Here is a 22,533-nt window from a genome sequence, read left to right as displayed (position 1 = left end):
GTTGCAACAACCGACAGTTAAAGAAGTAACAGGATTCAGCTCTGCAGTTTGCTACAGTTGTAATAGTCATGTTCCGTGGCCTAGACTGACTCAATTAGGGAAAGTATATGAGAAATAACCTTGAACCTGAGAGGCAGTGTGGTGTAGTGGTTAGAGTGTTCTGACTTGGGCCTGGGAGAGACCAGGGTTCGAATCCCCACTCGCCTCAAGCTCCTTGGAGGTGGGGTGTAAATGCAATACTAAATGAATACTAAATTCAGACATTGCAGGGGTGTGGTGTGTCTGTGTCCCACATTTTGCATTTGAGAAGGGTTTTATGGGGTCGCCCCCTCCAAAAAACACATGGGTTGTTCTTCCTATGCGCAAGCGACAACCAACTTGCTAGTTCGCCCCCCCCCCCCATGAGATCCCGTTGTGCAAGTGATTCCTTCCTCGGCTGGATCTTTCTCAGAATACAGGAGTGGGGAAGAAGTAGAACGAAAAGCTGCAGCTCAGTGATTAGAACACCTGCTTTTTGGGGGGGGGAGACCAGGTACAGCACAGACACACCCCAGCATCTCCAAGCAGGGCTGGGAAAGGCTGTTCGAAACTCGACGGCCGGTCAGAGGCGATGATACTGAGCTGGTCGGATTTGATGGTCCGACTTTGGGCAAGGCAGCTTCCGTTGTTCCCATTAAGTGAGCCCTTTATTCAAAATTGTGGAGACTGCTATCCAAAAAGAAAGGACCAGAGCTGTTGGCCGCTCTGGACTTATTTCAAGCGACGGTAACTAGGGGAGCCACCCGCTGGAGGCCCTGTTCTGTGTGCCTAGTGGGAAGCAGCTGCCCCCCCCCCAAATTGGAGGACAGGTAATGGGGTGGCCCAGCTCTGTGGGCGGGAGGGAGACGGAAGGGTGGAGACATGGGCAGGCGTTGCTCTATAATAATAATTCTCTTATTTATACCCTTGTTGAATGGTCTCTTTAAATGTGAAGGTTCATTATTGTTCCACAAGATGTCTTTAAGGGCCAGAGCAAATAACAAGACCCAGTTTTACAGCTGTGGAACAGTATAGCAGGTGCTGCTGAGTTGTGTTAATTAAGCTGTGTCAGCAATTGGGTATAGTATACAAGTAGCAGCACCTAGCGCTCTCAGTCCCCTGGGGGTGGGGTTGGTGGATGGGTCATGCTTCTTGATGTCTTTAATGTAAAAGGAGTTTTTGTTTTTGTGGTTAAAACCTTGTTAAAGTTATTTTTGAGTTCCTTGTATTGTGTGGTCTCCCCCGCAAGCTTTCTGCAGCGCAACTAATCTGCAAATAGCCAACAATGCTGCCCATCTGGGGGGAGGGGTGTCCCCAGCCACTCTGGGCGGCTTCCAGCACATATAAAAGCACAAGAAAATGTGAAAAACTTCCCTTCCGATGTCTTCCGAAAGTTGTGTTTATTTCCTTGGCATCAGATGGCAGGGCGCCACCACCGAGTAGGCCCTCTGTGAGAGGCGGGGCTTGCGGGGCGTGTTCTCATCCGTTTCTCTCTCTTTCTCCTCTGCTCCCCGCAGTCTGCCCTTCCGCCTGCAAGTCCCAGGGCTGCACCCCGGAGGGCACCTGCTGCCACGCCGAGTGCCTGGGCAGCTGCCTGGAGCCGGGTGACCCGGAGAAGTGCCTGGCCTGCCGCCACTTCAGCCTGGAGGGCCGGTGCGTGGAGAGGTGCCCCGCCGGGTCCTACCGCTACGCCGGGTGGCGCTGCGTCACCTTTGACTTCTGCCAGGAGCTGCACAACAAGTGCAAGGCCGCCCGCCAGTCGGACTGCCCCGTCATCCACAACGGAGAGTGCGCCCCCGGCTGCCCTTCCGGCTACACCATGAACTCCACCAAGTGAGTTGGCGACACACACACACACCGGGGAGGGGGGCGGAGAAACCAAGCGGGTGCCTCTTCTCATCGGCAACCGTCCCCCCAATATCGGGGTCTTGCTTTGACTCCCTGTCCCAGTTGCGCGAGTCTGTGCAACTCACCGCTTTGACGGCCCGAAACAGAGCAATAATAATAAAAGTAATAAAAGTGATTTGGGGGAGAGAAAGAGGTCGGCGCAACGTAGAGTGAGCCCCCCAACCCGTTGAGGAGGAAGGCGATGAGGATTTAAAGCCCTTTTTCTGCCCGCTGCCCATCCCTGAGGGCTGTTGTAGTGTGGAGGGAGCTGGACCCCCTAGTCTCAGAGATCCCCTCTTTTATTTCAGGGGTGTCTGAGCCCCCACACTCCGGCAGGGGTCCTTGTCCAAAAAACGCCTCCCGACGAAAACATTAACGTTTCATTTTGGAAAACGATCGAGAAATAGCGCCCAGCCTTAGAACGGCTGCTAAGATTTATAATTGGGTAAAAGACGGAGGTGAGGGGAGCTCTGTCCTGATGGATGGAGAGAGAGTTGGTCAATAGGATCTCTGGTTAAACTCACCTGTTACGAAAGAACGCGCACAATGCGGCCTAACAGGTTTGTGGGGAAATGGGCATTTTGGGTAATGCTTTGGAAACACGTTCAGTGATCGTGCCCAATCTTAGGCGGCTCTCAACCTGCTGTAACAATATTTCTGTTCTTTATCTTTGGTTTATCTTGTTTATTAATGGAGGAAGGAACGGAAAAGGGGGTCGGGGATCAACCACCGATAATGTAAACAGCGCCGAAAGCGAATTCGCAGACTTAAAACAGCGGGTTGCACCCCTGCCCAAAGGAGACTCATTGAAACAGGCCGCTTCGTTTCAGTGGGTCTCCTCTTAGCCCAGCGAGAACAGTGAGAACAATTCCAGACCTTCGCTTACTGAAAGAGGCAGACCTTCAGTCGGTCCCAAGGAGCCCCTGCCTGATAACGCCATGGGAGGGAGTTTAATCCACGCTTGATGTATGTTTGATATTTAAGATAGCAGCATAATTACTTGTACATTTATCGGAGGCAGTCTCTGAAATTTGCCCGCTGTGGGGACGGGGTGAGAGGCTGGGGGGGGCTGTTGCCCCTCCAAACGCAAGGGAAGCATCCCCTTCTTGTCGCCCCATCTAGACCTATCTAGACCCCATCTAGATATGGGGGGGTCCTCAGCCTCCCTCTTCTTGGCAAACCAGCTTCCTGACGCTCTTGGGCAAAGCCAGAGGAGGAGAGGAAATGGCCTGTTCTGATCAGTCTCAGGAAAGGGCAGCTAATTGGCCTCTAATTGTGGCTGACGGCAGCAGCAGCAGCGGCGGCAACAGACCTTGTTCCTCCTGCACCTGATGAACGTTCTCACAGCAGATGAAATTTTCTCCAAATGCTCTTTTCGCAAACCTCCTTGCTATGACGGGGTTGCGAAAGGGAGGGGGCAGGAAACTGGAAGCAGAATCTCGAAGGCAGGCCCCTCCACAACATGCCCCCCTGACCAGCAGGGTGCTGAAGGACCTTGCAGCAGGGACCCTTTCACCCGTCCTGTTTAGTTTGAGCTCAATTTGCTTGCCGGGGGAGAGAGATTAGAACGAGGCTTCGTTCTGTGCCGCCCCACAGCCCCCAAGGCACTGTCCTTGTCCGGAGCGACACATCGTAAACCTGTGGAACTCATTGCCACAGGAGGCGGCGATGGCTTTAAAAGACGACTGGACAAATTGCCGACAGCTGCTCTGCCTCCATGAATCCTAGTTGCATGAAACCAGAGGAGAGGACTGGAGTGTGTGTGGTTTTTTTAGGGGGGGCTGCCATTGTGAGAACAGGGTGCTGGGCTGGACTGGCCACTGGCCTCACCCAGCAAGCTGTTCTGAGGTTCCTTTCCTCTCCCCTTTTGGGAATGTGGGTCTGCAGGCCCTACAGGGCCATCCAAGAGGCTGCGGGTGCATCTCTGCGGCCTCTGCACCCAAGCCAAACTCCCAGAGCTTTCCCCTCCGTGTCTTTTCTACAGCCTTCTCTGCACCCCCTGCGAGGGGCTGTGCCCCAAAATCTGTGAGTTGCCCGTCAAGGAGAAGACCATCGACTCCGTGACGGCGGCCCAGGAGCTCCAGGGGTGCACCGTCGTCAACGGCAGCCTGACCATCAACATCCGCGGAGGAAGTGAGTTCCTGGGGGGCAGGATGTGGGGGGAGCCAGAGGGGCCTCTCTCTGCCCCACGCCAAGCCAGTCACCTGGAAGCTGGTTTTGCTCTTTCTCTCTGGGACACAAGGGATTCCTTCTCAAGTCCAGAACCTCACGGCTTCAGCTCTGGGGGAGCCTTTTCAGCGGAGGGCCGCATTCCCTTCTTCCGGGGGCCATGTGCTGAAGTGGGGAGGGAGAGGGCCAGAAGGAAAAGCCGGCAGAGTGACGGAGACGAGGGCTTTGTCCGGTTCTGGGCCTAAGGAGGTCACAGACAAGCTGGAAGGTGTGCGGAGGAGAGAATTGGGATCGTAGCATTGTGGCGTCGGAAGGGGCCCAATGCAGGAATCCCAACTAGATCATACATATGGAATGATAGAGTTAGGGGTGTCTAGCCTGGAAAAGAGGAGATATGAAAGTCCTCTCCAAATATCTCGAGGGCTGCCCCATAGAAGTGGGAGCAAGCTTGGTTTTCTGTTGCTCTGGAGGACCTGAACCGACGGCTTCCAAGAAAGGCGATTCCGACTAAAAGTTAGGGCAGAAAATTTGTTCGCACCATGCCAAGCTTTTTACCGATAAGAAATCCCTTTGGGGAAAACCCAGAACTAGGATCGGCCTCCGTATCGCTTGATGCTCTCATTTTGAAAAGATGTCTATCCATATTCTGCCAATGGGAAAAGAATTATTTTGATACTAGAATACACCCAAATGCTTCTTGAATCTTCCTGCCCCTTGGAGAACATTCTGTGGACTCTTTTGGTCGGTAGTGGACTCTCCTTCCTTGGAGGTTTCGAAGCGGAGCTCTGGGGGGGGGGCGTCCGCCAGGGATTCTTCATCCTGCATTGCCAAGGGGGTTGGGCTGGATGACCTCTGGGGGTCCCTTCCCACCCCACAGTTCCGTGAGCCTGTGAAGCAGCAGGGCCCGTTTCTAGGCAGGCTCAGCCCACACCTCTGCATCCCCCCTGCAGGCAACATTGCGGCTGAGCTGGAGGCCAACCTGGGCTTGATTGAGGAGATCACGGGCTACTTGAAGATCCGACGCTCCTACGCCCTAGTCTCCCTCTCCTTCTTCCGGAAGCTGCACCTGATCCGAGGGGAGGCCCTGGAAGCAGGGTGAGTGGGGCCCCTGGGAAGGGGCTGCTAGGAGCAAGGCCCCAATCCTTGCTGGGTTGTGCGGCTCCGCCCTGGCCTGCCTCGCAGGGGCGTTGTGGGTATCAAATGGGGGGACGGGACACACCCGCCAACCTGAGCTCCCTGGAGGAAAAGGGGGGGTTGTACATGTCCAAAAACAGGTAGGGAACAAACGCTGGTGTCGCCAAGTGAACACTACTCAGAGTAGACCCACTGCTTGCTTGGCAGGAAGCTGTAGCTCGGCTTCAGAGCTTTGTGCCCCAAATGACCGGAAGAATCAGAAATCAGGAAGACCAAAATTTAAATAAGGAGTAGGGAATAATTATCATCATAATTCTACCCCGCTTATCTGACTGGGTTTCTTAGACCATTGTAAACAGTTAAAATCATTAGTAGCACTGGAATAACACTTGTAGTTTAAGGGTGAATTTTGTACGCAGCGGAGAGGTAAAAGATTTGGGTTATCATAAAAGATGCAGGAGGAAATAATTAACAATAGGACCCACAGAGGGGGGAAGTGCAAGAGAGTCCTTGGAATTTTGTTTTTATGTTGGGAGATGTGGCTGTAAAGTTTTAATCTGAAAAACCGAATAAATAAATTTCTAAAGGAAAAAGAGGCAGAGAGGAGTCCGGCTGGAGAAGAAGCCAGGGCGTCTTCCTCTCCTGCTGCAACCAGGAGAGGGATGAAGAGGGCAGAGCAAAGGCAGTCGAGACGGAGAAGTCTCAGATTGCTGGGGAAGGACAAGATTTAGGCAGCTTTTAGGGATCTTGTTTTCTTTGAAGAAAGAGCTCCCTCCCTGGCAGCTTGCGAGTTCTTGCTGAGCCTGCTCCCCCCCCCCCGGCCAAGGGGCATCTCTCTCTCTTCTCCCCCCGGCCGTAGTCACCTTCCTCTTTCCCCCTCCCCGCCAGGAACTATTCCTTCTACGCCTTGGACAACCAGAACCTGCGCCAGCTGTGGGACTGGAGCAAGCACAACCTCACCATCGCCCGCGGAAAGCTCTTCTTCCACTACAACCCCAAGCTCTGCCTGTCCGAGATCGACAAGATGGAGGAGATCTCGGGGGCCAAGGGGCGCCAGGAGAAGAACGACATCGCCCTCAAGACCAACGGCGACCAGGCCTCTTGTAAGCGGGGCAGACGAGGGGTGGGCGCTGTGCTTTTGCACGCACAACGGTCCCAGGTTCGAATTGTGGCAGTTTTCCCGGGTGCTGCTGCTGCCTGAAACCCCGGGGTACTGCTGCCAGTCTGAGCAGGAGATATGGAGCTAGATGCTTCAGAGGGAGAGGCAGCAGGCAGCTTCCGATTGCCCTGCTTGAATCGCTTCTTCATCTAGAACCTTGAGGACTGGAGCCTTAGCTTCTTCTTTGGAGTAACTTGCAGGAAAGGGCTGTGTCTCAGCGGCCAAGTAGCTGGTCCCAGGTTCTCCCCGCAGGGGCGTCTCCAAGTTGGGTCCTGGAGAGCTGCTGCTGCCGGTCAGTGTGGACAGCAGTGAGGTAGAAGAGCTCTGTAGAAGGGCATTTCAGAAGAGCCTGGCAGGATCAGGCCAGAGGAAGGACCCCAAGCAGGGCCCAAGGGTGCTGTGGGGCTTCCTGAGACCAGAAGGGCTGCTCTTCAAGCTCCTGGGCCTGAGCTTAATTATATTAATAATAAAGACCCCATTAAGCCTGCCCTACTCCACTTGGAGGTGGGGTCGAACCCTGTACACACCCGACACCCTCCCTCTGCTCTCCCAGAGGAGCGCTTCCGGGGTTGTCTTCCGGCCCTCTTTCCCTCCTGGCCGGCGCCTCCTCTCTGTGTACGATCTATATGTTTGCTCAGTCTCGGCTCCCTCCCTCCTGGAGCGCCTGCCAGGCTGGCAGAACGCAGGGCAGCTTCTCCTCCCAGGGGCCTCCCTTGGCACCGACAGCCTCCAGGAGAGAGAGAGGGAAAGGGGGAGGGAGAGAAAGAAAGAAAAGGAGAGAACGAGAGGGAGAGGAGAGAGAATGAGAGAGGGAGGGAGGAAGAGGAGAAAGAGGGAGAGAAGGAGGAAGAGGAGGCGGAGAAAGAGGGATAGGAAGAGAGAGAGGAGAGAAAGGGAGAGGGAGAAAGGAAGAAAGAGAAAGAAAAGGACAGGGAAAGAGAAAGAAGGAGAGAGAAGGAGGAAGAGGAGAGAGAGAAAGGGAGAGAAGGCGAGAAAGAGAGGGAGAGGGGGGAGCGTGCTCTTGGACTGGGGTTCCGCTTAAGGGCCTCCCACGTGGTTGGTGGTTCACAACATAAAGTTACACGATCAAAATGAATAACCTGGGTCCTTGGCCGGGCTCTCCCGTCTCCAACACGCCTTTTCCACCCTTCATGCAGGCGAAAGCGAAGTGCTCAAGTTCTCCTACATCAAAACCACCTGCGACAAGATCATGGTCAAGTGGGAGCCTTACTGGCCGCTGGACTTCCGCGACCTCCTGGGCTTCATGCTCTTGTATAGGGAAGCGTGAGTAAAGTGGGGCGGGGAGCTCCTTTCTGCACTTTGGGTCTTGGGGAGAGAGGGGTTCTCTGGCTGGGATTCCTGCGTTGCCGGGGGTTGGACTAGATGGCCCGGGGGGGGGGGGTCCTTTCCAACCCTTCAATTCCAGGATTCTATAACACACACACCCAGCTTGATCAGAGAGAGTTACAGCACCTGCTGTGGCCGCAGAGACCCATGCAGGAGAGACATGTTTTGTTGCAGCCGGGGAAGAGGAAGAGGATGGTCCAGTCTAGGAATAAAAGGGGACACGGGTGGCACTGTGGGTTAAACCACAGAGCCTGGGACTTGCCGGTCAGAAGGTCGGTGGTTCGAATCCCCGCGAAGGGGTGAGCTCCCGTTGCTCGGTCCCTGATCCTACCCACCTAGCAGTTCGAAAGCACACCAGTGCAAGTAGATAAATAGGTCCCGCTCTGGTAGGAAGGCAAAAGTCATTTCTGTGCACTGCTCTGGTTCGCCAGAAGCGGCTTAGTCCTGCTGGCCACATGACCCACATGACGCTGGCTCCCTCGGCCAATAAAGCAAGATGAGCGCCGCAATCCCAGAGTCGGTCACGACTGGACCTAATGGTCAAAGGTCCCTTCACCTTAGTCCAAACTAAATGTGAACACGCTCTCTTCTATACCCTAAAAGTCAACTGAAGAAAGAGACTGTATTTGCCCAATCCTCGCACCAGGAAGGATTTTAAAAAGGCTGGGCATTATTTGAAGGAGTGGCGCAGAGCGATTTCATGTGAACCCACAAGATCCCCGCCGAATCGCTAAGAAGGTGCATTATTTAAGTTGAAAGGCTTCTCTGCAAAATAACTAAGGATGAGCTGTCCTCCTATTCCTCCTTTGTCTCGGGCGATGCAATTTGGAGGGCTGCCCCCTAAAATGAAGTTGTCAAGTAGATTCTGCCATTTCTGTAGCTGGGAGTGAAGGGTCGGTAGAGGCAGCGCTTGAAATAAAAGCCAGAGCGCGGGAAGAGCAGCCGCAGCCCAACCGGCTCAATTTCTAAAAATTTCCGTGACCTTAATTCATTTCTGCAACAGGCTTTCACACAACCTTTTGCCGTTTTCACATCTCTCCACCAAAGTGTAATTCCCTCTGCAGGTGTGTCTTTCTGAAATAAAAGCTGTTTCCTCCTTTTGGCCTTTTCTTCCCCCCCAGCCCCTTCCGGAACGTGACGGAGTTTGACGGGCAGGACGTCTGCGGTGCCAACAGCTGGACGGTGATGGACGTCGAACCGCCTCCCCGCAACAGCGACACCAAGCCGGGCCACCTTCTGCGCGGCCTCAAGCCCTGGACGCAGTACGCCATCTTTGTGAAGACCCTGATCACCCACTCGGACGAGCGCAAGTCCTACGGGGCCAAGAGCGAGATCATCTACGTCCAGACCAACGCCTCGGGTGAGAGGCTGTCCCCGGTTGGAAGCAGGGGGCTGGGGTGAGAGGGGGGAATTGCCCTGGGGTGACATTTTGTCTCTCTCCTCCGCCCCCCGCAGTGCCCACCGTCCCCCTGGACCCCATCTCGGTGTCCAACTGCTCCTCGCAGATCTTCCTGAAGTGGAAGCCGCCCTCCGACCCCAACGGGAACATCACGCACTACAAGGTCTCCTGGGAAAAGCAGCCCGAAGACAGCGAGCTCTACGAGTTGGACTACTGCCTGAAGGGTGAGCCGCTGGCACCGCCCTGCCCGCCCGCCTGGGCCCCACCTAGTGGCACAGAGCTGAGGGAGCGGAGGTGGGGTGACAATGAGGGAGAAGACGGGGAAGAGGCAGTGTTGGAAACCGGAGAGGGAACAGGGCTCCGTGAGCAGGGAGAGTCGGTCGCAGAGAGCAGTCCAGGCGCAGAGGCAGAAGCTGAGGCTGAAGAGGAGGGAAGCCAAGAGGCAGAAGTGAAGTCTCCGGGGTCTCCCCCTCCTGCTGCCACCGGCTCCCCTCTTCGCTGCTCTCCCAGGGCCAGAAGAAAAACATAAAAGGGTGGCGCAGCGAGAGACCAGACGATGGCGCCTTAGACTGCTGGGGAAGGCAGACACCTTCCGACCCCGCAAGTGCCTCCTTGGGGCAAGACCCGCTGCTTGGGTTTCCTTGAATCAAGGCCGGGTGCTCCTGACCCCCAGGTGGCAGTGTGGGCCTTGGGTGGGGGGATTTTCCCCAGATAAAACTCCTGCCCCCTCTTCTCTTTTCTCTTTCTTCTTGAGTGTTGTCGCTGCTGCTTATCACGAGTTAGAAAAGGAATCTATCTATCTAAAGAAAAGGGTTCTCCATCGCTGCGGCAGAGGGCGTGGGGGGGCTGTCCAGAGTCTGCCTGGTGCTGTGGGGCGGCGTCTCCATGGCTCCCCCCTTGCCTTTCCTTGGCCTCACGACCTGCCCTCCCCGCAGGCTTGAAGCTCCCTTCTCGGACGTGGTCCCCCCCGCTGGAGTCTGAGGACTCCCCCCACAAGCCGAACGACAGCAACAGCGAGGAGCCCAGCCTGGAGTGCTGCCCCTGCCCCAAGACCGAGTCCCAGATCATGAAGGAGACGGAGGAGTCCGCCTTCCGGAAGGTCTTTGAGAACTACCTCCACGACATCGTCTTTGTCCCCAAGTAAGAGGCCGAGCGCGGATCCTCACCCACCCACCCCTTTCTGGCTTAGGCGCGGGAGCAGGAAGCGCAAGTGGAAGAAGAGCCTGCCGCCGCTGCTACTGCTGCTGCCAGCCAGTACAGGCAATGCTGGGTTAAATGGACCTGCTGCTGCTGCCGGTCAGTGCAGGCAATGCTGGGTTAAATGGCTCTGTAGGCCTGTGTCAGGTCAGACCCAAGAGGATGATAACCGCGCTTAACCTGCTGCGGCTCAGTGGTTAGAGCCCCTGTCTTGCAAGCAGAGCCACTGCTGCTGGTCTGTGCAGGCAGTATTGAACCCAAAGGAAGGTGTTTGTTTGTGCCCTTGGATCTTTGGGCAGGGGAAGGTGTGGGGTGCGTGACGGAGCCTGTGAACCCTGCCCCGCTGCGGAAGGGGGCACAGTCCAGCCGGGCGCTTGTGCTGCTCACAACCCCAGGATTAATGAGTAATCCCGCCGGAAAGGGAGCCTCTCATTGCTCCCTTTACCGGTGGATCCATTTCTGCCCACGCGTTTGCAGGATGAGGCCACGCAGCCTTAAAGAACCAAAGGGGTCCCACATCCCTCGACCAAACGCGAGGAGCCGATTGTGAATCGGAAATAAAGATGCAATATCGAGCGGCGTACTTGCAGCAGATAATTAAGCAAGTTAAAGGAATTTGCATATGCAGAAGAATATTTTAAAAACCACAGTGAGAGGGGGAAGGAAGACAAGTTTTGAAATGTTAAATTGATTGTAAAACGAATGAAATTGTATACATTTGAAAAGGATAAATAAAAAGCAAAAAAGAATGTAATATTGAGCAGGGATGGTGGGGGGGGGAAGGGGACGCATGCAGGACGGAGAGCGGGAAGTCAACTTTGGGGGGAAATTGTAAGGAAAAAAAAGGAAAACCAATCAAGATGAATGGGCAAAGTCTGAGCTCAGGGAGCTGAGAACTCTTTTTTAAAAGTGGGGGGACCCCCGGAAGAGCCGAAGAAAAGCCCCTCTCCCCCAGTGCCCACTCCTGCCCCAAAGGGAATCCCAAATGGAGGAGACACTCTCATGGCGGCTCCAGTTTGTTTCTGAGCTGCCCAGCCGACCGCTTTCGGAACCGGGGCTCCGACCGACGTCTCTCTCTCCCCTTCTCCACAGGCCGTCGGTGATGCGGCGCAGGAGGGACCTGGGCGCCCCGGCCAACAGCACCACCCCGTCCCCGACGCTGCCGGCCTTTGGGAACGCCTCCACGGCGGCCCCCGCCAGCCCCCCGGAGCCCAAGCCCTTCTCCAAGGTGGTCTTCAAGGAGTCCATCGTCATCTCCAACCTGCAGCACTTCACGGGCTACCGCATCAAGATCCAGGCCTGCAACCATGAGGTGCCCCAGGAGTGCAGCAGCGAGGCCTACGTCAGCGCCAGGACCATGCCGGAAGGTGAGGGCAGGGCCCCTGGCCAGGCCGGTTTTACGGGTCGCACGGCGCATGCGTCGCGCCCACATCTTCCTCACTTTCTGTCTTGACGGGCTCCAGGTGGAGGCGCACGCAGATCGCCCCCCCCCATTTTATCCTTTCAACAATCCTGCGAGGTAGGCTGAGAGGCAGTGACTGGCGTCCGAGGTCACCCGGCGACCTGAGTGGGGATTTGAACCCTGGTCTCTCCCAGGTCTGACACTCCGACCACTACACTACGCTGGCTCTCTGTATGGAGAAGCTTTTAAACATTTCTTTTTTTGTGTGTGTTTTTATGTATGTGCTGGAAGCTGCTCAGAGTGTCTGGGGAAACCCAGCCGGATGGGCAGGGTGCAAATAATAAAATTATTATTACTACCACCATTATTTCTCCCTCTGAGAAGCTGGCGCATGAGATTTTCTCTCCCCCCCCCCATTTCTGTCCTCCCAACAACCCTGCGAGGTAGGCTTGGCTGTTTGAGCTTCGTGATGGGGCTTTGAACCCAGGTCTCCTAGCCACTGGCTCTTGCGTCGGTTGTCCACCTTCGCACTGAGCAAGCCTTTTCTCTTGGTTGTGTTCCCAGCGAAAGCCGACGACATTGTGGGGCCCGTGACCCACGAGCTGGACAAGAACGTGGTCCACCTGCGCTGGCAGGAGCCGAAGGAGCCCAACGGGCTGATCATCCTTTACGAGGTGAACTACGGGCGCCTCGGAGATTCGGAGGTGAGAACCCCTTTCTTCCCCTCTCTCCCTTTTCTGGCTTTCCGCCCCAGAGGATGCGCATGCGATATGCCGTTCTTAATCTTCCCTGATTGCCGGTTGCTCTGCAGCGTGATCCAGAAAGCGCCATTTCCCTGATAGGTTACGGAAAGCCTTCCTGGCGCTCCCTCAGCGCTGGGATCCACCCAGGGCTGTGCAAGCCGCTGCTCTGAAGGATGTGGGGTGGGGGGCGCCAGGAGACCCCCTCTGAGCATGCCGTCTCCCCACAGGAGCAGCGCTACTGCCTCTCTCGCCTGAAGTTCGCCGCTCAGCAGGGCTGCAAGCTGACGGGGCTGCAGACAGGCAACTACAGCGTCCGGGTGCGAGCCACGTCCCTGGCAGGGAACGGCTCCTGGACGGAGCCCATCTACTTCTACGTCTACGACTATTGTAAGATCCTGGGGGGGGGGAGGCGGACAGGGGGGCACGGAGAAGGAGCTTGGCTCCCACAACCACCCACCCAGGCGGCACGCTCCTCTTTGCAGGCGGGATTAGGGCTTTCCAGACTTGGCTGCTTTGGGACTACGATTCCCATCATCCCTGGCCAGTCCTGGGAGGATGCGAGTTGTAGTCCAAAAGCAGCTGGAGGCCCACATCATTTCATACTTTGTGTGTGCCTGTGTTTGTGGCATGTGCATACATACGGACTTTAGCAATTTACATCAATGAAGCATTTATAAATCCATCAAATACATCAAAGCGGTTTGCAGCGACAGAGCCACATAGAAAAGCCGCAATCGGGTACCAACCGGCTGTGGTGGAAATTGCCCACAGAGGGAGAGTTTTCAGTGCGCTTTGGGAGTTTGAACAAAGGCACTTGCTGCGGGATCTCTAGTGGCAGAGGGTTCCTCAGGACGCCATGAAAGCAGGACTTGCTTGTTGCTGTCAGAGGAGCCTCTTGTATATGTGAGAGAGGTTGTATGCCCTTTTGTGGGGGGTGAGAGAGAGGGGCAGGGCACAAGACGCTTTGGGGGGGTGATGGGGGAGGTGAGTCCTTTTTAACCCAACCTGACCTGGTCCCCCCTCTCTCCCCCACTGCAGTTCCCCCCAACAATAACCTGGTGAGCATCATCGTCCCCATCATCTTTGCCATCTTCTTCCTGGGGGTCATCGGAGGCGCCTACATCTTCATCAAGAAAAGGTGGGGCTGCCCCTCGTTTGCAGATTCCCTCCCCACAGACTCTGGACTTCTTGTGGTGGGGAAGGGGGCGGGGAGCTGGCAGGCGCTTGCGGCCGCAACCAAGGACACCGCCTTCCCCTCCCGATCCGCAAAAAGCTTTCCCCACTGCGGCTGGTGGGGCAGTGCCTTCTTCCCCCTCACGGGCCGGGCATCAACATTTCCCACCCCCCAAAAAATGGGTTTTAGCTGTTCTTGTTTTATCTGTTAGACGCCTTGAGTCCCTGGTAGAGGAAAAGGCGAGGTATCAATTAACTTCTTCTTCTTCGTCGTCTTCTTATAATAATAAGCATTCTGTAGGCTGGGTGTGTGGGGTCACACGCCCTCACCTGGTTTTTCTTTTTCTTTTCAAGGCTTTATTATGAAGCTAAGAATCCTGTAAGAAATACGAGATTGTTGGCCCTGGGTTTCCTTCCTTCCTTCCTTCCTTCCTTCCTTCCTTCCTTCCTTCCTTATCCCCTGGTTTAGCTTGAGCACGTCCAAAGCTTTAAGTGCCACAAAACACACACACACACCGTCCTTAGGACTAGAAACCTCCTTGTGCCTTTAGGCGATTGCTTGAGTCCTTTCGGATTACGCAGACTCCTCTGTGCCCATGCATGCCCCTCCCACACGCACAGCCATTGCCGCTCTGGTTTTGGGGATCCCCGATGGGTGATGAGCGCCTCTCCTGTGCTTGCTTCCCCCCAGGCAAAAGGAAGGACCGACAGGGCCGCTTTACGCCTCCTCCAACCCGGAGTATCTCAGTGCCAACGATGGTGAGTGGCAGGCTGAGGCGGCGGGGCTTTTGCTCTTGCTCTTCCTTGGCTCAGGGAGGGCACGATCCACTGGGAAGAAACAGGTACTTCTCTGTCCCTTCGGAAGCTTGGAGGTGCCTCTGCTGCCCTTCTGGCCGCAGGCGTTAAAGGAGGCGGATGCAGCCATTCCGGACTCGGACCAGAACCGAGCTGGAGAGAATCCTCTGGGACGCCGAGCTGAGCTCCATGCCATTCTCCCCTGGGCCGGCCTCTGCCCTCCTGAGCTCCCTGGCCCTAGAGAACCCAAGCCTGGAAGGGACCCAAGGGTCATCTAGCCCAACCCGCTCCCCTCTTTCCCTGACTTGCAGTGTACATCCCTGACGAGTGGGAAGTCCCCCGCGAGAAGATCTCCCTCCTGCAGGAGCTGGGCCAGGGCTCCTTTGGGATGGTCTACGAGGGCATCGCCAAGGACATTGTGAAGGGCGAGGCGGAGATGCGGGTGGCCGTCAAGACGGTGAACGAGTCGGCCAGCCTGCGGGAGCGCATCGAGTTCCTCAACGAGGCCTCCGTCATGAAAGGCTTCAGCTGCCACCACGTGGTGAGGGGCCCCGAGGGTCATCCAGACCAACCCCCTGCGATACGGGGGTGGTGGGAGGGGAGGGCTGAGAAGACCACTCCACAGCTCAACCAACCCATTGGATAACTACAGTGGGAGGCAGTTGCCGGGCAGACCGATTCCTCGGCTCTTCAGGTCCTCTGGCCAGCGAGGGGACAGGCGGCCGGGCCCCTCCTTCACTTGCTATGGGGTTCTCCATTGGCTGACGGACCCTTCCCTCTCGCCCTCCTTCTCCCCAGGTCCGCCTCTTAGGGGTGGTGTCGAAAGGGCAGCCCACCTTGGTGGTCATGGAGCTGATGGCTCACGGAGACCTGAAGAGCTACCTGAGGTCCTTGCGCCCGGATGCAGAGGTAACGGCCGGGTTTGGGGGTTTTTTTGGGGGGATGGCGAGGCAGAGAAGCTGGGCCCCCCTTTTGCTCACGCCGCCTCCTCTTGGCTCCCCCAGAACAACCCCGGCCGCCCCCCGCCCACCCTGCAGGAGATGATCCAGATGGCGGCCGAGATCGCCGACGGCATGGCCTACCTGAACGCCAAGAAGTTCGTCCACCGGGACTTGGCTGCAAGGAACTGCATGGTGGCCGAGGACTTCACTGTCAAGATTGGAGGTGGGGTGGCTTTCCTCCTGGGGGGGCGGGGGGGAGGACCCCAAAAGGGATTCATTCCGCGCCCCTCTCGGAGCCCCGTGGCTGAGACGGCCAAAGGAAGAGCCAGAAAGACGCGTGTCCTCGTTGAGTGACATTTCTAGCAGTAAAACTCACCAAACTCTCCATATCCTACAAGAAATACATTGAGGTTGGGGGATCGGGGAGTTATTCCATAATCGGGGTGCCCCCACTGCAAAGGCCTTTAATATATGTGTGTGTGTGTGTGCATGTACACACACACTTTTCTGTTTTATGTCTTGTTTTGTTTACATACCGCCCTATACCCAGTGGTCTCAGGGCAGTTCACAGAATAAAATCAAGATATAAAACCACAAAATACCTAATGAAAATAAAAACAACAACCCAATAGCAACACCCCCACAAATAAACACACCATTTGACAATTTAGAATATTCATTTAGACAACCTTAAAATATCAACAACTTCCCTTCTTCTCTTTCCATGGTTCATTTAGCGTAGCATAAATCCCTGCATATTTTACGTAAACTAAACCATTCAGTATTGCATCGTTTCCGAAGGCCTTCCCCCAGATCACCGAATAGCGGAGGTCTCCGGACAGCAGGCGAGCGTTGAGAAGGCCCCGTGTATTCAGGGGTGGTGGGGGCCTCTGGGTTGGGGTCCCCCCCAGCCATGCCCCTGCAGACACATCCCTCTTCCTCTCTCTCCCCCCAACGCCCAGACTTTGGCATGACCAGGGACATCTACGAGACGGATTACTACCGCAAAGGAGGGAAGGGGCTTCTCCCTGTGCGCTGGATGGCCCCAGAGTCGCTGAAGGACGGCGTCTTCACCGCCTGCTCTGACGTCTGGTGAGTGGGGGGCACCCCAACCCCCCTGGCGCTGCTCAGAGCCCCCCTCCCTGGCGCATGCAGGAGGACGCTGGCTCTCCTCGCGGGCCTAAGAGGCCGTAGGAAACCGCTCTTGTCCCGAGTCAGGCTATCTGGCTCAATATTGCCAACTCTGGCTGGCAGCAGCAGCTCTGCAAGAGTTTCAGGCGGGGGGTCTTTGTCCCAGCCCATCCTGGGAAGGGAAACTCTGATCCGAAACCTCCGCTGCCTTGTGGGGTATTTGGGGAGAAAAGGCTCAGGAGTAAACCCCACCCACATCCAGAGTGGAGTCCCTAAGGCAGTTGGGTGGCTCCTTCTGGCAACTCCTGCCGCCAAGCAGGTGCCAGACATCTCACTCTGCCTACCTTTGGCCATCAGTGAGGCCGAGGGGGGGGGTCTTGCCGTCTGGGCAGCCCAGGACCCCCAGACACACGGCCCAGATTGCGCCCCAGGGAAGTCACTTTGGTGCTGCTAACACAGTAGTTTGGCTTCACCCCCGGAGGTGCGCTCCATTGTCTCTCCAGACGGACAGGTGCCCCCATTAGGGACTGAACCCGGGACCTTCTGCATGCGAAGCCCCCCTGGAACAGCTGCATGGGGGTTTAGCCTCTGCCTGGAGAGCCCCCTCTGCTTCCTGGCCCTCAGCCTCCTGTCTCCCCCCAGGTCCTTTGGCGTCGTCCTCTGGGAGATCAGCAGCCTGGCCGAGCAGCCTTACCAAGGCCTCTCCAACGAGCAGGTCCTCAAGTTCGTCATGGACGGCGGGTGCCTGGAGCAGCCGGAGAACTGCACCGAGAGGCTGTGAGTCGGGGAGGGGAGGCGGGGGCCACTCTCGGGGTGCCCCTCTGGCTGGGTGGGTGGGGCACCAGGCAACTCCTTTGCCGTCCTCTGCTCCCAGGTGGGGACAGTCCAGGCTCCGCTTCATTAGGGGGAACAGGCTCCCTCTGCCCTGCCAGCCAGTTTCTCAGGCTTGTCCCTTATGGCGGAGTCAGGGGAGAAGAAGCGGGCTCTGGCGCCACCTGCTGGCAGGCTCCTTGCCTCCTGCCCATCGGTCTCAGGAAGTGGCAAATTCATGCCAGGCAGCCAGGCAGCACTGTGCTCTAAAGCAGTGAGCCTCTTGGGCTTGCTGATGGGAAGGTTGGCAGTTTGAATCCCCACGACGGAGTGAGCTCCCGTTGCTCTTTCCCAGTTTCTGCCAACCTAGCAGATTGGAAGCTAGCGCAAGTAGATAAATAGGTACCTCTCTGGCAGGAAGGTAAACGGTGTTTCCGTGCGCTCTGGTTTCTGTCACGGTGTCCCATTGGTCCAGAAGTGGTTTAGTCCTGCTGGCCACATGACCCAGAAAGCTGTCTGTGGACAAACGCCGGCTGCCTCGGCCTGAAAGCGAGATGGGCGCTGCAATCTCAGTCGCCTTTGACTGGACTTATCCATCCAGGAGTCCTTGACCTCACCTTACCTCTCCTGCCCCCTTGGCGCAAAAAAGGACACAGGTCCTTTTTTTTAGTGGGGGGGGGAGGTCTCAGCCTTCTTTGCCCCAGGATTGCTAGTGGCAACCCCAGAAACAGAGGGCTTGGGGGAAGCAGCGCTGGCTGAGGGGCGTCAGAACGGTTTTTGGGGAGCTGCCCGATTGACCCCCCAGCGCCTTTGTCCCCCCTCTGCAGCCACGACCTCATGCAGCTGTGCTGGCAGTACAACCCCAAGATGCGCCCGACCTTCACGGAGGTGATTGAGATGCTGAAGGACGAGCTGCACCCCTCCTTCCGGGACGTCTCCTTCTTCTACAGCGAGGAGAACAAGCCCCCCGAGACGGAGGACTTTGAGATGGACTTTGAGAACATGGAGAGCATCCCCCTGGACCCGGCCTCCTCCTACTCCCAGCGGGACGAGGTCCTGGGCAGGGACAACGGCCTCTCGGTGGCGCTCAAGGGCAGCTACGAGGAGCACGTCCCCTACACACACATGAACGGCAGCAAGAAGAACGGCCGCATCCTCTCCATGCCCCGCTCCAGCCCCTCCTAATGGCAGGGGTGGGGGCACACCCGCCTTTTATCTCCCCCCCCCTGCCCCGGCAGTTCCTCTCCCACACAAATCTCAGGACTGGCAGTATTTTTGCAGACACACCGCGGACTCGCTTTCTACCGAAAAGACGGACTTTTTAATCGTCGTGGAAGATTATTCTTATTACTACTACTAGGACAGTGACTTTTCTCCCCCAAATCATGTCGTATTTCTGGGTCGGGGTGGGTTTTTTTGAGGGGTGTGTGTTAGGGGCGCGCAAACGTCGACTCGCCGCCAGCAGCCTTCATCTGTGAAAGACGCGAGCGGCCGTTTTGCTGCATTTCCACCCGGCCCGGATCCCCCTTGCACAACGCTGTGGCTTTGAGACGGGAAGGGGCTCCTGGCGAGTAGGAGGGAGAGGGGAGACCCCTCTGCCTGCCTCCAGTCCCAAGGTGGTCGGGGGGGCTCTTTAGTGCGCCCACAGCCCAGAACCACCTTCCCAAGCAGAACCCGGAAACGTGTTCCCTCTCTTCTTGCCTGTCCCCCTCTTTCGGAGGGGATTCCTTTGCCGTTTTTTTCTCTCCTTTTTTTATTATTTAAAAAAAATAGGATCTGAAGGATCTCTTAAGGCGTGTCCCACCCAGATCTGTCTTTCTGTCCCGATTTGACCAACTGCTGCTGCTTTTCTCAATGGGTTAATCGGTGCGTGTGTGTGCGCGGAGCTATAGGGGGGGAGCGAGCGAGTCTTTTTGTACAGAACCGTTTTCTCCAGCCACGGAGGGGCGGGAGAGCCAGCCCCCGCCCCGGAGTGAAAGGATTCTCAAGAGATTATTTTTATACTGAAGAACTTTGGGGGTGAGGGGTTCCCCACCCTGTTGTCGTTTCCCCCCTCCCCCAGCAAAGCGAGGTAGCCAAAGCAGTAGCCAACACCCCCTTTAGGACCCCCCCCCCCGAGTGCTTTTTGGCGGCTTAAAAATAGCACAGAGTGAGCCACCTCATTTTGGGCCCTGTCCGGTTAGCGTCCCGTGTGTGTGCGTGTGTGTACATAAATATATATATATGTTGGTTGTGACATATTTAAGTCCGAGGTAGCCAACCTCCTTATAAATTATTGTTGCCTTTGTTGATTCCCCCCCACCCCAAAACCTTCGAGGGTGGGGGGGAGCCTTGCTTGGTGGCGGACCTGACAGGGAGACTCGCTAAGTGTTTGCGTTTCTGTTTTGGCAAAGTTGGCAGGCGGCGCTAGGGAATTTTGGTGGGAAGTTCCCGCAGGATCCATCGCGGCTTCCTAGGGTCCCGGAGCCCCTTGGCCAAGCTGCTGGTCTGCAGGCAGGACGTCCGGATAGACCGAGACCCCCCCCCACTTGAGGGGCCGCCAGGCCTGGCATCTTGCCGGAAGGGCCGCAGAAGGTCCCAGGCAGGACTGGCGAAAGGGCTCTCCCCGCCTGGAGAGCGTGCTGCCGGTCCGTGCAGACAACACTAGCCTAGGTCGGCAAACGGTCTTGCTCTGGCCTTGTGCCCCCTGTGCCTTTGCCTCAGCCCCCCTTTTTTGGGGGGGGGGAATAAGCCCAAACGCTGTGATTATTTGCCAGGGAGGCAGAGATGGAGGAGGAGAAGGCTGGGGAAATGTTTCTGCCCTGCTAAACCCGGTCAGTTGTGCAATCTGCCTGTGTGTCTCCCGCCTGTGAGGTGGGGGCAAGAACCTCACCCTCTTCAACCCTTGGGGTTTTCTTTTTTTTAGGGTTTCTCCCCCCCCCGGGCTAACCTCCCCAGTGTTGCACTTTAGAGCTTTTCTGCTCCAGTCAGTGGGCCCCACAGAATTTGTGGGGTCCGCCCTCTGCTCCTCCTCCTCCCCCCCCCCAGTTCAGATTTCCTCTTCAGTCCCAGGCGATTGTTCGCCTGCTGAAATTTGCATCGCCAAAACCTCTCTCTTACCTCAGTGTCATTTGAAATAAGCTTTTTCTTAAAAAAAAAAGAGAAAAAAGGAAGAAAAAAACCCCCGTATTTCCTTATAATGTGAATCGTTCTGAGAAAAATAAACCGATGGGGATCTTGTCGAGTCGACGGAATAATCGGATCTGTAGGCCTTGTGGGTACTGAACAGACTAATTGCACATAGGTGGTTCTGTGCCCCCCCACCCAAAAAATCCACTCTGCTTGCCTTCGTTGAAAATGCACCTTGAATTATCTTCTTTTTTTATGCTGAGCACAAGGAGGATGGAGGTTTGAATTTGATGGGGGGGTGCGCTGGGGAGAGAGGGGGTGCGCTGGGGAGAGAGGGAGCTTGTTTGGGGTTGTGTGTCCCAGGAAAGCAGGGACGTTGTTAGGGGCTGCCTCAAGGGCCCCCCCTCCCAGAGCGGTGGGGTTTTTCATGGGCGCCATGGTCACAATTAATAGCACATTCGTGGTGGGCTCCTCCTGGGCCTTCCATGCAGCGTTCCTGCGACGCTTCCTCAATGTTGGCGCCTTATTGCCAGCTGCAGGGGCATCTCTTGGTGGGACAGAGCGGGAAGTGCGATGTTTGGGCCCTAGTTTGCACAGAGAGAGAGGAGACCTCACATCTGCCGGCCTGGGTAGAGATGTGCCACGTTGCTGTTCAAAAGTTTTTGGTGCTATCCATATTGCGGAGCCTCTTGCACTTAGGGGAGAAGGGCTCAGAGTGCCTGTCTGTATGAGGGGAGCCAGGGCGGGGCTGGTGCTGGAAGGGAGAGCAGAAAGGCACACAGAAACAAACCCTTTTTGAAAAGATTCCCCTCCTGAGAACCTCAGCTCAGTGGTTGAGCACTTGCTTCGCGGGGGAGAGGGGGGCTTGTCCTACTGCAATCCCCAGCAAACCTCTCATTGGCAGCAGGGCTTTAAAAAAGCTCTTTGTGCCCCGGGCAAACTGGGTCATCTCCAACGGAGTCCAGTTCCTCGATGGCATCAGTGGGTCTGCTCTGCGTTGGGCGCAGAGCTGCATAGACGAGTCTCGTGCAGTAGGTAGGGAAGCAGCTCCCTAGACGTTGGCCGAGGGGAGCAGTGGGGTGCTAGGCGGTCAGGGTCCCCCTCTTGCACGGCCGCTGTACCTTAACTGATGCTGCCATCCCACTGCTTCCCCCTGAGGCAAGGGCCTCGCGCTGTCTAATGGAAGGGCCGGGCGCGGCCTTCGGACCTCTTTGTGCCAGGATTGCGGACGGGGCGCTGTGAGCTGGAAACCAGGCCGGCTGCTCGGCTTGTGTGTCCTCCGCCTGCTCTCCCTCCCTCCCTCGCCTTCCCAATTGCCCCTTCTGCCCGCAGCCACCATCAAGTAGCTGCCCTCCAGTGCGGTTCCTCCTGCCAGGACGGAGGGGAGTTTCCGTTGTGCCTTGCCTCCCTTCGGAATAGTTGCAAGCAACCGGCAAGACTTAAGTCACGCGTGGGGTTTCGTTTAGGTTGTTTCCCATTAAGGTCACAAACTCTGGTTTTTGAGTTCCGGCCTGCCTTGAGAACTCTGACTCGCCAGCCTTTCATTCTGTCTGAACCCCGTGCAGGGTGGACGAAGCATCCCTCTCCATTTTGCCAAGCCAAGAGGGGACTCCAGCTCGCTTCGGAGTCAGCCGGAGTTCCCTGGCCCGCGTTGCAGGGGGTTGGGCTGGATGACCCTCGGGGGTCCCTTACGACTCTGTGAGCTCTGCGTGTTCTCTAGGACTTTTGCTGGACGCAGCCATCTCTCTTGTGTGTGCTCCTTCGCCCCGGTTTATCTCTGTGGAAAGCCGTCGAGCGCTTCTCAGCCGTGTCCCGGAAGCAGAAGGGGGATTTTCCCACTGCCTTGCCTGTTGGTAAAATCGCCTCGCCACCAACACACACTGCTTTTTGTTGATTTTTGTTGCTGCTGCTGCTGCTGTTCAGGACTGGTCCAGCTGTCTTAAAACGTGTTTTGTTTTTTTATTCTATATATATATATATAAAAAGAATCACAATGCAAGCGTTTTCTAGGGACGTTTTGAATTGCCCCATTGCCGGAACGTTGGAAAGGTTATCGGATCTCTGCACGGAGAAAGCCGGGCTGGCTTCCCCCTTGCGAGGCGGGTGGGCGGGGGGGGCCG

General features: G+C 56.3%; 1 protein-coding gene across 1 annotated transcript in view; it reads left to right on the top strand.

The window, feature by feature from the left end:
• INSR (insulin receptor) overlaps positions 1–19,533 on the top strand; it is a 36,011-nt gene extending 16,478 nt beyond the window's left edge. The window contains exons 3-21 of the mRNA XM_053372220.1: positions 1,536–1,851; positions 3,890–4,038; positions 5,025–5,169; positions 6,097–6,311; positions 7,525–7,651; positions 8,836–9,074; positions 9,170–9,337; positions 10,049–10,253; positions 11,403–11,677; positions 12,277–12,416; positions 12,683–12,842; positions 13,494–13,593; positions 14,320–14,387; positions 14,735–14,964; positions 15,222–15,332; positions 15,428–15,587; positions 16,327–16,456; positions 17,138–17,272; positions 18,133–19,533. Of these exons, the coding sequence (XP_053228195.1) occupies positions 1,536–1,851; positions 3,890–4,038; positions 5,025–5,169; positions 6,097–6,311; positions 7,525–7,651; positions 8,836–9,074; positions 9,170–9,337; positions 10,049–10,253; positions 11,403–11,677; positions 12,277–12,416; positions 12,683–12,842; positions 13,494–13,593; positions 14,320–14,387; positions 14,735–14,964; positions 15,222–15,332; positions 15,428–15,587; positions 16,327–16,456; positions 17,138–17,272; positions 18,133–18,490 (3,431 nt within the window). The 3' untranslated portion in view covers positions 18,491–19,533. The remainder of the gene's footprint in view (positions 1–1,535; positions 1,852–3,889; positions 4,039–5,024; positions 5,170–6,096; positions 6,312–7,524; positions 7,652–8,835; positions 9,075–9,169; positions 9,338–10,048; positions 10,254–11,402; positions 11,678–12,276; positions 12,417–12,682; positions 12,843–13,493; positions 13,594–14,319; positions 14,388–14,734; positions 14,965–15,221; positions 15,333–15,427; positions 15,588–16,326; positions 16,457–17,137; positions 17,273–18,132) is intronic.
• The last annotated feature ends 3,000 nt before the right edge of the window (positions 19,534–22,533 follow it).

The sequence above is a fragment of the Podarcis raffonei genome, chromosome 18 (assembly GCF_027172205.1).
Source record: "Podarcis raffonei isolate rPodRaf1 chromosome 18, rPodRaf1.pri, whole genome shotgun sequence".
NCBI lineage: Eukaryota > Metazoa > Chordata > Lepidosauria > Squamata > Lacertidae > Podarcis > Podarcis raffonei.
This window is presented reverse-complemented; position numbering and strand designations above follow the sequence as displayed.